At 41.4% G+C, this 13,656-nt stretch overlaps 1 protein-coding gene across 3 annotated transcripts in view; it reads right to left on the reverse strand.

Moving 5' to 3' along the window:
* desi2 (desumoylating isopeptidase 2) overlaps positions 1–13,656 on the reverse strand; it is a 30,975-nt gene that overhangs the window by 12,459 nt on the left and 4,860 nt on the right. For 2 of the 3 annotated variants that reach the window (XR_013934477.1, XM_080450243.1), the window contains exons 2-3: positions 3,380–3,452; positions 2,676–2,769 (exon numbers count right to left, since the gene is read on the reverse strand). Coding sequence is in view for 2 of the 3 variants with exons in the window: in XM_080450243.1 (XP_080306369.1) it covers positions 2,676–2,769; positions 3,380–3,452 (167 nt within the window). In the remaining variant the exon portion in view is untranslated. Of the gene's footprint in view, positions 1–2,675; positions 2,770–3,379; positions 3,453–10,305; positions 10,373–13,656 lie in introns of those variants that run through there. The other variant, XM_080450244.1, reaches the window with a different exon arrangement.

Raw genomic sequence — 13,656 nt, forward strand, 5'->3', positions numbered from 1 at the left:
GATCTACACCATGAATTTGTTTATGTCCCTCAAACGTTTTTCAAAAGGTTTGAGCCTAAATCAAGCCTCAGATATACTCATTCCAACTAACTTCTCTCTGGCTTATAAAGCACTTTCACCTGCAATACCACATTGTCCTGTTTGGCACGGGGCGCTATTGAGCCAGTTTGAGCCAGGAATAGAGCTAATCAACTATGGCTTGCAGGCCAATATGGCAGACACACTGGGGTGTTGCTCCGATGAACAGCAGTATCTAAGTGTATAAAGAAGAAAAGAAGAATTCCCAGCGTTTCTCAGTTCTTTGAATCCTATCCCAGTTAAGTGGATTCCCTGGACAACTCTGAGTGTTTAAGCCACCTTGCTTAATGACACCTCCTCATAATCTATTTACCACCTGTCTACCTGCCTGTGTGTACGGTATGTATGAGCATGCACAGTCTAGACATATTAGAGATCAGAGAAATTAAAGACACTGATGCAAGATCTTTAAAGAATAGAGTAGAAAACTGAGGCTGAGGGAACGCGAGTGAGGGCAAGGATGTGAGACAGAAATGGATTAGAAAAAGTGCTCCTTGGAGCACAGGTCTCTGCCAGGTCAGGTAGGTTATTGTGGGCCAGCAATGTTGATGAAATATGAAAAATCGTACATATCCTTCTTGATCACATGACTATAGAGATAATGTGTACCGATTTGGACAAAATTTGTAGGAGTAAGATCAATTTTTTTTTTGTTGCTAAAATCGGCCTCCTGGTGGCTCTATAATAGGGCAATGTGAAAAGAGTGGCATTTGTTCCTCAAAGTAGTGGGAATGTGCGTGCAAAGTTTCACAGCAATCGGACGCTGCGTTCATGATTTGAGGAACTTTGTTCAAAACGGGGCACTACTACAAACTTGAGAGGCCAATCTTAGCCAATCAGGATGAAATATGAAAAATGCTACAGATCCGTTTGGTTTAATGACTATAGAGATACTGTGTACTGATTTGCGTGATGTTTGGACAAAATCTGTAGGAGTACAGTCAATTTTTTTTGCAAAACTCGGCCTCCTGGTGGCGCTATAACAGTGTGAAAAATGTGGGTCAAATGTTCTGCTCTGGCATCCAGGGAGTGTGTGTGCACAGTTTCGCTGCCATCAATTCAACAGTGCCGGAGATTAGCTGTTTACAGACGGACGGACGGACGGACGGACGGACGGACGGACCGGGTGCAAAACAGTCTCGGCCATGCCTTTTGGCCTGGCGGAGACAATGAGGGAAGGGTGGAACAGAGATATGGGATGTTTCAAGTTAAATTGATTTACTGCAGTGTGTCAGACTACAAAACATTACGATTACAACATTCCTAATGTTGCAATGCATTTAGTTTTTTACACATCCACGAGGTCAGTCCATTTCATGGTCATAATATTTCGCATGCTGTGCACTGATATGTTGATACGTTCATACCATGAGAGAAATAAAGCATGTCAGACTGCTGATCACTGGACTGCTGGAGCTGATCCATTTGACAGAGAGAGCGGACAATACAGCTATTTGTCTTGGAGCATCCACATTTATGCTCCACTGACTTACTTGGAAAGAGCACGAGTGTGTGTGTGTGTGTGTGTGTGTGTGTGTGTGTGTGTGTGTGTGTGTGTGTGTGTGTGTCACACAGTTTCTGCTGAGCTATGGGGTGGATCAACTAGAGCAGAAATAATACACAGCTGCACAGAACCTCTGTTACACACATAATATTAAAAACACAAAAAAACACACACACACACACACACACACACACACACACACACACACACACACACACACACACACACACACACACTCTTGCTGACTGTACAAGCTGTATGACTCACTGACTAAATAACTGAGTGACTGCAACAGTTTTACAAATACAGATTATAATTCAACTGAATCTTTGTCCAAGGAAGACATGGCCAAAAGAGCAGAATCAAAACCACATAGAAAGTTGCAGATCAACACATAAAGCAATGTACAACTAGAGAGGGGTGCTCCTCATAGCCAGGCTGGATTGCCTAGCCAGGCCTATGTAAGCTGTGGGTTGCAGCCGTCAGGACGCGAGGAAGCTGTCGCTGTATATTCTATATATACCCATAGGTCTATATAAAATATATCCCACAAGCCAGGGAAATATTTATCCCAACAAGTGAAAGATTTAGCCTACTAGCTTCAAGCACGAAGAATCTAACACTGATCAGTCAGGGGCGAAAACATAATCTCTGCCTCCCGGCCTTCAGGAGATAATTACTATAGAAAAGTGCTCTCAGTAGAGCTCTTTGCCAGGAGGCATGCCATGAGGCAGCAGAGATTTTCAGTGGAGGTGCAGAGAGACATGAGATGAAAGGGACAGACAGTCCGTTGGGATGATCAACAGGAAGTTACAAATTACGAAACACTTATATTAGACCTTTGTCTAAAAGGGATGTCTTCCGTCTCAGAATTTGGCAAATGGAATGACTCACTGGCTTCACTGACTCACTGCCAGCTGTCCACATACTCACACATGCATTCACAGTGTGTGATCAGTCCACATTCTCACATATGCACTAACAGTGTGTGATCTGTCTACATACGCACATGCACTAACAGTACATGATCTGTCCGCACATACTCACACATGCACTATGTGTGGGATCTGCAGTAAGTCACTTGAACACTCACTTGAATTTGAAGGTGTCCCCGAGTTCTGTGGCATCGCCTGGTGTAATCTCAAAGATCCCCGAGAATGGGTACGGGTGTCCTCCATAGGCAAACTCTGAACACATACAGTGTACACATGGACATAAGGGAACACATTTAAAATGTGTATAATATATTTATTTTTTAAGAATAGCCAATAATGTTTTCCCAAATCCTCCCCACACATTTCTGTTGCTGCTATTGTACCACTCCTGGCTAAAGGTGAAAAAAAACGTTCATTTCAGTGAACGAACTATGTTGTTTCACGGTAATGAACCGTTCAAATGATTGTCTAGTGAAAAACAACTCAACCGCACCACTGTGGGGAGCCCCTGTCGGGAGGATGTAGGGCCTGCGTCATACTCTTCCCATTCAACATGTGTAAGTGGAGGGATAGCAAGTATTTTGGGGCCAAATTTTATCAATTCAAAATACATAATCCATTGCCTGATGATGAAGCAGTTATTCTAAATGATTTCATTCAGTATAGCTATGCAGTATACTGTATGTAGTATACACTTTCAGCCAGCAGTCATATTGTGTAAGTAGTATAATCTATTTTATTTTCATTTGGTGGCTGCTTGATGTTGGAAATGAAACTTCTCAAATAAAGGTGCATTGAGGTTTGAGAATTCAGCTAGCACCACCACTAGTGATAGATCAGAGTAGAATAAACAGAACCTTACCTCTGCCATAGATCTCTATTCCGGAGTGATAGACTCCGATGCCCAGAGCGGTGGTGAACTCATTGACCCAATACTGTGAGGGGGAGAGAGAGAGAGAGAGAGAGAGAAAGAGAGAGGGGGGGGGGGGTTAAGAGAGAGATGGATGTGTAGAGAAAGAGACAGAGGGAAGGGGGTAGATTTAGGGAAGAAACGACAGGGAAGGGATAAAGGGGCATTGAGAATTGATTAAGTATGGAGCAGAATAACTCCATCTGTAGACATGTTGTATACCAATAGGGCGCGCACGCACGCACACGCACGCACACGCACACACACACACACACACACACACACACACACACTTTCCTATTTGTCACTCATTTCCTTTTCTGTGTGTAAAATTCCTGGTTTCGACTCCACAACATTGTAGCAACAAGAAAAAGTTGCATAGAGTAGCAATAAAAATAATTACAATAATAATAATACAAATAGAACTAATATAGCACAACTGTGCACTTTGGTGCCATTGTTAGTTGTTGTTACCCGATAACGTGACTACTGCAGACAATTTCTCCCTCGAGGTTTAAATAAGGTCTAATCTAATCTAACCAAATCTAATGTTATCTAAAACAAACGTGCACTGTAGATTTAACAGGGACATTACCTCACAACTCAGTGGATAACTTAGCTAGGATCTTAACTCTGTCTCTCTGTGAGCCTGGCTGCCTGTAACATGATATGTAACTATAAGCCTATACATGTTCACTGAATTCCACGCACACAGACTGACACGGACACAAACACACAAAATCAATAATTGATCAGAGCTGCATTGATGTCTGTCATTAGGTTCCATCTTCTCTGTGTAGTGCGTTTATCATCAGGCATGTGTGTTAGGAGGCTGCGACGCTATTGGCCAGTTTGTTGCTGGGCAGAGTTCATTCATTGATGTGAAATGGATAGGGTGTGTAGGGCTGGGCAATTATGGACAAAATACAATATCATAATTTGATATAATATCAATTTTCTTTAAAAAAATCACACCCTGTGTGAAGTGGGCGGTGTCTTGCTAGCTAATCACAATACTGAATGGAGTCGATCAATCATGTACAAAGGATAAATACATTTATTGAAACACTCTTTATGATGGACAAAACCATAACTTGAAAAAAACAAATATTTGGTTTTTTTCAAGTTATGGTTGCTTATATAGGGCTATGCACATGTGTCATGTGACACTGGCCAATCACAGTCCTGAATAGGCTGTGATTGGCCAATCACATCGCAGGATAATTCTACTAATTTCCTGGGCCCAGATCACAGCGCAGGAAAATGTACATTTTTCCAAATCTCACTTATAGGGGCGGTTTCACCGCCCAAAAAAACAAAAAAACATGTTAAACTCTATATACATTTTTGGTAGAATAGACAAGCTATGGTGTGTGTAACCAGAGAATCTCAATACAGGACTGCATAGTCAAACCATAGGGTTGTAGGTTTTAAGCAGCAAACACATGAAAATCACAACTAATGAAATTACATTCCAGGAATTACTGTTCAGCATTTGAAAAGCAGCACTCAGCTCAAACAGTTATTTAGCTGTAAGGATTCGGGAGGATGTCTTTCCCAGGTGTTTCGCCCAAGTGGACAGGGTTTTGAGGTTAGGTTTAGGCATTATTTCTGTGAGGTTAGGGTTAGGTTTAGGCATAGTTTTAGTAAAGTTAAATGTTAGGGTTTAGGCCCAATCAAGGCGAAACACCAAGGAAAGAGGGAGTCCCGTGAGGATTCAGAGGGTGTTGTGAATGTGACCTCAACATGGCTGGTTTACTTCCCTGGACTGTCTGGAGAAAAACAGCAGGGAAGAGAATTAGAGCTGTACCGATACCAGTTTTCCTTCCCGATACTGATTCCGATACCCATAACTTGCGTATCGGTCGATACGAGTAACGATCCAATACCAATGCGTAATCTTAAAATAATCTGTCCATTGACAGTTGTTCTGTCAGTGGTTCTCAAAGTGGGGTCCAGGGACCCTCAGTGTTCCTTGAGGGTGTTCCAAATGGACCCTTACGGAGTCTGTAACTCTGAGTGTAAAAATGGAACCAAATGGACCCGTAAGGGAAGGGACCCTTCAATTTGTACACTCTCAGAGTTATGCTGGTGCTGCTGATAATTGCGCAGCTACAAGTTAGTAAACTAATAATGTAAGTAGTACAGTAAGAGTATAAAACAGTCGTGCAACATCAACTGAAACATTAAAAATATTACTGTCAATTAAATATCCCGTGATAAATGACATGGTATCGGAATGGCATGGACTGCCATACTTGCCGATACCGATACCAGCCTTTTGGGCAGTATCGGCACATTTTCCGATACTCGTATCGGTATCGGAAGAACTCTGAAGAGAATGAGTACTACTCAAACCCTAATGTATGTTAAAAAATAAAATAAAATAAAACAAATGCTCCAGTGGAGCCTCTCAGTGGTCAACAGTACCTGACAACATATGTCTGCACTGTGTGGCTCATAATAAAGGAACATCCGCACTCTCTTCAGTTATATTCTTGATTTATTCTTTAAGGGTGAACAGGCGCAGCAAACAGGTCTATCTAGAGAAACGGACGCGTTTCGGCACGTCGGCCTTCCTCAGCGTTTCAAACTAGAATACATCAAACAGGATGTGACATATATAGCTATGCGATAGTGTACAGCTGATTCTCATTGGTGAATACAATTCACATACAATTCATTGTACTATTAATGTTTACATTAAGCATTACACATAGTATTTGTTTAGTAAAAATATTCTTAAAGTTTCCACAAACTCCACAACCAGAACAAACAATTCATAGAAAACATTTCATAGAAAACAATTCAATAATAATTCTTCATTCATGTATGTGAATTGTATTCACCAATGAGAATCAGCTGTACACTATCGCATAGCTATATATGTCACATCCTGTTTGATGTATTCTAGTTTGAAACGCTGAGGAAGGCCGACGTGCCGAAACGCGTCCGTTTCTCTAGATAGACCTGTTTGCTGCGGCTGTTCACCCTTAAAGAATAAATCAAGAATATAACTGAAGAGAGTGCGGATGTTCCTTTATTATATGTATTATCAAGAATCTGCACCCAGTTAATCCCAAGAGACTACTCCTCAAGATCCCCTTGAGTAGAGCACGCCTTCTCCTGACGGTAGTATCCGGGTAGGAGAGTTGTCTTCATTGCACTGTGTGGCTCCCAGGTGAGAATGAGTGTTGACTGTTTCAGAAAAACCTTGCTGAAACTCCATGAAAAGCTCAGCAATTCTTAGATCAGCAAACCTCAGATAAGTAAAGGCTATAAAAATTCCCAATTCCCTTGAAACAGCCAAACATATAACTCCGCATTACAAGCCCCACTGTAGCCATGTAGCAAACAGAAAATAACAGCAAAACTACAGCAGAGCTGCTTGTAAAAATCTGTTATGCAAATAGCTAGATCTGCGGTATTACTGGTGATAGCCCGGGGTATAACCTGTACAATTATTACAGATCTGCATTGCAAATTGTCTCCATGTTCTCTAGTCTCTACCCAGACTAATGCAGAGTGGGGAGTGACGATGGCTGGTGCGAGCTAGACAGTGTTCATTTTGACAGCAAATTTTGATTTAGCCTTAGCCTTAGTCTTTTGAATAACACACCATTTAGTTTTAGTCCAATTTTAGTCTTCTGAAAATTGTTTAGTCTTAGTCGACTAAATATCAAAACCTTAGTCTTTTAGTCTTAGTCTTAGTCGACAAAATTAACACTGAAGCTAGATACGAGTTGTCAACTACTGTTATGTCTGTCTGGCTAAGTACACAATGTTCAGGAATGGACTAGCCTGGTTCCAGACGAATCTGCCTTTGCAAAATCGCATCGCACTTTAGCCCTCGGCAGATTAGGTCTGGCCCCCCTCAATAGAGATTTAATTTCTCTCCCTCCGAAGTCGTGAGGGACCAATCAGGGCCAAGTATCCAAATGTGGGCGGGCTTATCACCTTATTTGGAGCAATGACGTACAATGCAGGAGACTCATTTTCAGTTTTTCACAACAAAGATGGACGCCGCCCTAGCATCGGTAGTAAACGCGTTAGAAAATATTTATTTTCTAAAAGACGAACAAACAATTGCCCTTAAAGCTTTTGTTGGAAAGAAAGATGTGTTAAGAATAGTTTCATCTGGTTACCAGACTAAATACGAGTGGAGCTAGCTTTCGTTGTTTACTATTTCAGCACCGGCGCTTGTGTGTGACGTAGCAGGAAGCACTGCTCTGATTGGTTTTAGGTCTAACCAATTAGAGTCCGTTTGGATCTTTTTGTAACCGCCCCTTGGAAAAAGATCTATCGTTGATAGGGACCAGACTAATATCCACGCAGTGTGTCGTGTGATATTGTCTGGCCACGCGAGGCTAGGAATGGACTGCTCTAATGTGCAAAATGTGTACATTGGTGCTTGAGGCATTTTAATCAGTGCTCTTATAAAGAGAGAGTTAAGGTCCTTACGCACCGGGGCGAATTCTTCATGCGAATAAATACGTTTTTTTTTAAACCTTATAAAGTCAATGCAAGCGTCCACATCAGTTTCGCGAAGCGAAAAATCGTCTTTTAATTATTCGGAACGAGTCCGAATTTTGCGTATATTCGCATATTCGCCGGTGTGTAAGGACCTTAACAATGAAGTAGAATTGTAGAACTCTAAGATCAGAGCACTAATGTCACAAGCAATTGGCATGTGTGTTAAAAGTGGTAGAGCTGCGTTTTGAGTCAATTTGGAGATTTTTTTAAATTATTATTATTAATTAATCATATTCAAAGTTAGTCTTTTTTGATGACTACACTTTGGCATATTGATCAGGCTCTGTGTGTTGCCCCTCTGGGTAATGAATACCTACAGCGATGCGTGGACTCTTTGTGTCTGGGAGGTAAGGTCAGCTAACAGTCACCTCTCATCCTCTTTGCTAATCCTATCTGCTAGCGACTGCTCATGCCTGAAGGAGGAAGTAATGAATCATGAGAGGGATTTCATAGGAAGCTGCTTTTCCTTTTGTGGCGTTTTAATATAGTACTCATTGCTTGTCCTCTCTTCTCTTGACAAGGAGGCACAAATAACATTGTTTGCTATTGTTCCACTTAGGGGTGCAACAGTTAATCAAACTACTCGATTTAATCAAGGGAATAATCAATCCCTATTTTGGGCAAGTCATTACAGGTGGAAAGTCTCAAAAATAAATAAATCAAAATGAGTGAAAATAGCCCACGTTGAGAGCTTGTATTTTTTGCAATTTTCATAAAATAATAAGTGCTTAATCGATGATTTGATTAATGGAAAAAGTAAATAATCCATATTTGCAGCACTAGTTCCACAGGTATTGTGTTGCACATACAACATCATGGCTTTGTGTAAACAATCTTGCTTTTATTCTGCACTTACTTGAAAACATAAATTGTTACATTAATTCTTAGTGATTACAGAGTTTGAATATAATAAAAGATTTTCTACAAAGAGCTTGAGAATCCACACTGTGTCCAAAAACATCCTTCTTAGAGGGAGGGTGTTTGTCTGTGAAGCACCTTCTAGTTTGACGAAATGGGATTGAATTTGAAACAGCAATTGTGACTGCAACTGCAGTGTATGATAATTCAAAACAAGGTACAGAAACTAACTCAAATGGGGAGGGGTTATATTCAGTCACACACTGACTGAATGTGGCTTGCTTGTAAACGTGGGTTGTGTAACAGGAAACAGACGTGTATGAGACCACTGGCAGACGCCTGTGACTGATTCAAATGTTTCAAAAGTAGGTTAGAGCTTAGCAAGATTCATTGGGTTAGGACGGATATTCCTTTTCCTCTGATCATTACATTAGCTTCAATGTACATGCGTGCATTTTTGGGATGGGGAAGGGGCAGTCCCCCTTTATAATCTCCCAATTACCATCATACAGCAATGAAACCCTGATTCATATGAGGTGGGTTACTCAGCAAGTGGATGCAAGCTACTCTAGCGAGAGTGAACCCCCCTCCCCACACACACACACACACACACACAGAGTAAAGACAATGTTAATTCTTAGCTATACATTCAACTGTACCAACTGTACCAAACTGAATCCAAAATGACACTCTTACAGAAGCTTAGGTGGTAACATTGGTGGATTTTTCTTTACAGGAAATGTGAATTAAGGACTTTCTAACAGACCATTTATCAATGAAAATAAAATCTTTCTAATACGCGTTACCCACCGCACATTCTGCACTCACAGCGGTGCCACTCTAGCGTGTCAGTTAACAACACAGTAGAAATGCATGTGAAAACTTCACGCAGCGGTGTGCACACTGGGTGTCCGTGGCGCCGTGTCAGAGAACAGGTCAGGTCTGTTGTGTCTAAGAAAGAAAAACTATGAAAAAAGTAATCCTCTGTCATTAGCGTATTGATTGGAACGGGAACCACTCCATATAGGTCAATAAAGACAATACAGAGGTCGGTAGTCTGCTGCCAACAAGCGCTCGCTGCGCTTCTCACAATAGAAGAAGCTGTTCGTGTTGCTCTGCTCCCCCCCCCCCCCCGCCTTCTGCTCCTTCTGCTTTGGTTGTGAAGTAAGAGTCTTATCTTAAATGGCCCTAATGACCTTAAAGCCCATTAAAACCACCCTCCTCCTCAGCATGGAGAAGGGAAGGGAAGGTAATGTATGTATATAACTATATATGTGTGTTACAGTGTGGAGAGAGAGAGAGAGAGACAGACAGAAAGATTAACAGAAAAGAGTGTGCATGAATGAATTACACAGAGCAAGATACTGTGGGACAGAGACCAAGACAAACAGCAGGTTCAGCTGTCAGTATAATAGACTATTGATCCACTACACAGTGTGGCAGTGTGGTAAAAGATGCATAAAAGCAGCGCTGCCCCGGAGGCTCACCTGGTAAGACTGCATATTAAAAGGCAAGTCCTTCCCGAAGCTGGCCTGGGTTCGAATCCGACCCAAGGCCATTTCCTGCATGTCAGCCTCTCTACCGCCTTTCCTGTCCCTCTACTTACTGTCACTATTAAAATTAAGCAGAAATGCTGGGGGGAAAAAAAAAATATATATATATAATACGGTATAGCTCTTAAAAGAGGATGCACATACTTGTTAGCATGCCATTGTCCTTTTGTACTAGAAGATGTAGATTTGTTTGACTGTCTCCAATTTGACACCCCACTGCCAGAGCCATTCAAGGAGAGTTACGTCACCTCCGTCCACTTCTTCGGGCCAGGTCTTCTAGATTGGCGAATAGTGACAAAGCCCTAAACCGGAAGTTCACCGAATGCATTGGAGTCTATGGGCGTTTGTAACTATTTCCAGTTTACATGAACCACGTGACTGATGCCGTTTCTGCCCCCTCAGTGGCGGAACTCTCTAATATAAGGCTCTGCCCACTGCCATTTCAAGATATCCCATACTTTTGCCACTAAATTACTAGTATAATATTCTTGTCTAATGTATTTGAGTTATCTTTATCTATGTGTAGGACATCAGCAAACACTTATGATGTTTTGGTCTTATTTATGCAGAAATAGAAATTCTAAAGGGTTCACAAATGTCCACGCACCACCACTGTATATTATGTTATTTAGACAGATGCTAGTTTGATGTGTATCTGCTATCCTAGCATACGCTTGTTTTCTTAGCACTCTATTTAATTGACTGCGTACCCTGTAGTTGGCTGACTAAAAGACTGACATCTCCTGACAATGTGGGGAGATCAGATCAGGTGACATCTCATGTTTAAAGATGCTCCAAACGCAGTGCACAGACTACTGACAATCAGCTGATGGCACTGTTCTGTGCCTGCGTGAGAGGAAATAAATCTACCATACTGGCCATGTTTTTATCAACAAAAATACATTTTCATATATTTGTACACAACAGTCTAAAGGATAAAACAAAAAAAGACTTGATTGCTTATTTACATTGTGGTCCTTTGAGTGCAAATATGTGTGTAAACCGAGAGTCACATCTTTGGAGGGGGCAGGCAGAGACCAGACCCATAGAGAGAGAGAGTTCTGACACTCACGTTCACTTCATCGGGCCAGGTCTTCTACATAGCCGTCTATTGGCGAATAGTGACAAAGCCCTAAACCGGAAGTTTATGGAATGCACTTAAGTCTACAGCTCCTTGTAACTATTTCCAGTTTACATGAACCACGTGACCGGTGCTGTTTCTGCCCCCTCATTGACGGAACTCTCTAATACAAGGCTCTGGCAGAGACATATTAAAAAATAAAATCAATGATACATACATTCGTACAATATCCAACGTAAAAGACAACTAAAATAGCAACAAAAAAGAACATGGGTTACTTACTGCAAATGGAACCTGCAACAACTCAACTAGTTGATGGTTATTATTAGGTCCAGACCGTCCAGCTGTTATTCAGCCAGCTCTTTCTGGAGGAATAGAGCTAATCAACTATGGCTTGCAGGCCAATATGGCAGCCACGCTGCCATATTGGCCTGCAAGTCGCTCCGATGAACAGCAGTATCTAAGTGTATAAAGTGTATCAATGCTCAGAACGTTTTTCTCAGTTCTTTGAATCCTATCCCAGTTAAGTGGATTCCCTGGACAGCTCTGAGTGTTTAAGCCACCTTGTTTAATGACACCATTATCTATTTACCACCTGTCTACCTGCCTGTGTGTACGGTATGTATGAGCATGCACAGTCTAGACATATTAGAGATTAGAGAAATTAACACATTGTATGCCAATCGCGTAGATCTACGCGAACCTAAATAAAGCTGCAGCGTGCACACAGTTTCACGTCAATCGGGCCAACGGTGCCGGAGATTAGCTGTCCACAGACGGATAGAGACACACACACACACACACACACACACACACACAGGGTGCAAAACATAGTCTCGGCCACGCCTTCGGCCTGGCGGAGACAATAACGAAGTATGGCACTGATGAGTTGAACACAAAAAGAGCCAGAGAAGAGAGAAAAAGATTATAAAAGTGTGCTCCTCTGAGCACACTTTTCACACATGACACCTTCACATGTTTCCATTTCAAATCTGCTTCTGAGCCAATCTAACCAAGCTATGGGTCAGGGTCAAAGAACTGGAACGGGAAACGGGTATGCCAGATGCCACCTTATGAAAACCCAGGACTACAGTTAATATGCACAGAGGCTATTTTAACCAGCAAGTCAGTCCATCTCCCCCTCACACTTTCTGCGGCCCAAATGTTCAAATCAATAAAAGGCAGAAAGGAGAAAAGCATTGCAGAGCAGGGTTTTCTCTCTTTCTGTCTGTTGTTGCTTATCCATTCATTATTGCTTGATGGTGAGATTGACACCGTCCTGCAATGAAGTATAAATGTAATAAATAAATATTTATTTATTATTGAATAAATAAATTACACTTTAGAGCTAAAGTATATGACAACACAAGGAACTATATCTCCATCTCTCTCACACTCAGGCAACACCTCTTTCTCTTTCTAACACCTTTTACACAGCTTGTTCAAGGCAGGACTGTTGTGCTGCTATTCTTCCTCCCTGTTCTATGGACAAGGAATCGTGCGGCATTGTTGTGAAAATGTCTACCAACACGGACAGCTGTCATCTCATGTTGTGTGCGCGTGTAAGAGACATAAATAGATTGAGCGAATGAGAGGAAGGGAGAGAGTGACATTACGTTATGAAGTGACTTTTGTAACTTTGGAATTATCTTAATGCAGGAAAGTGAAACCTGTCTAGACCTGCCTGGTCGGGCAAGTACCAATTGAGTGCAATATTTCGTTTAGATTTCATTCTTGATTTCTCCTATCAGTTGCTGACTGCCTGCCTGTCTTCTGAAAGTGTTCCAGTTAAAATGTCACCTGATCGCATTCGTGCGAGTGCATGATGATCATTAGGTTGGTCTCTCCCTGCTTCACAATAAAGGCATATTTCACTTTCAAACATGTTTGGGGTCATTTTAAGGTCTACCCGGGCTTTTGTGAGCACCCCAGGGTTGCTTGTGTTTGTTTTTAAATTTAGATCTATGATATTAATTTTATCAGATACACCCTTCCTATACAAACCCATTGCAACTTCTAACTGATATTGGCTTTCTAAAATAATAATATTTCTTATAAATAAAAAAAATCATGAAAAAAGTTGTAGTAAAAAATACCACCCCCTCACGTATCAGAAGGACAATATCAGTCACCAGAATCAAGGACGGGTGTTTCGATGAATCTATCAGGGTTGAAATGGAGTTTGAAGTTACAATGGGTTTATA

This window comes from Gymnoscopelus braueri, assembly GCF_963280865.1.
Source record: "Gymnoscopelus braueri genome assembly, chromosome: 14".
Classification (NCBI taxonomy): Eukaryota; Metazoa; Chordata; class Actinopteri; order Myctophiformes; family Myctophidae; genus Gymnoscopelus; species Gymnoscopelus braueri.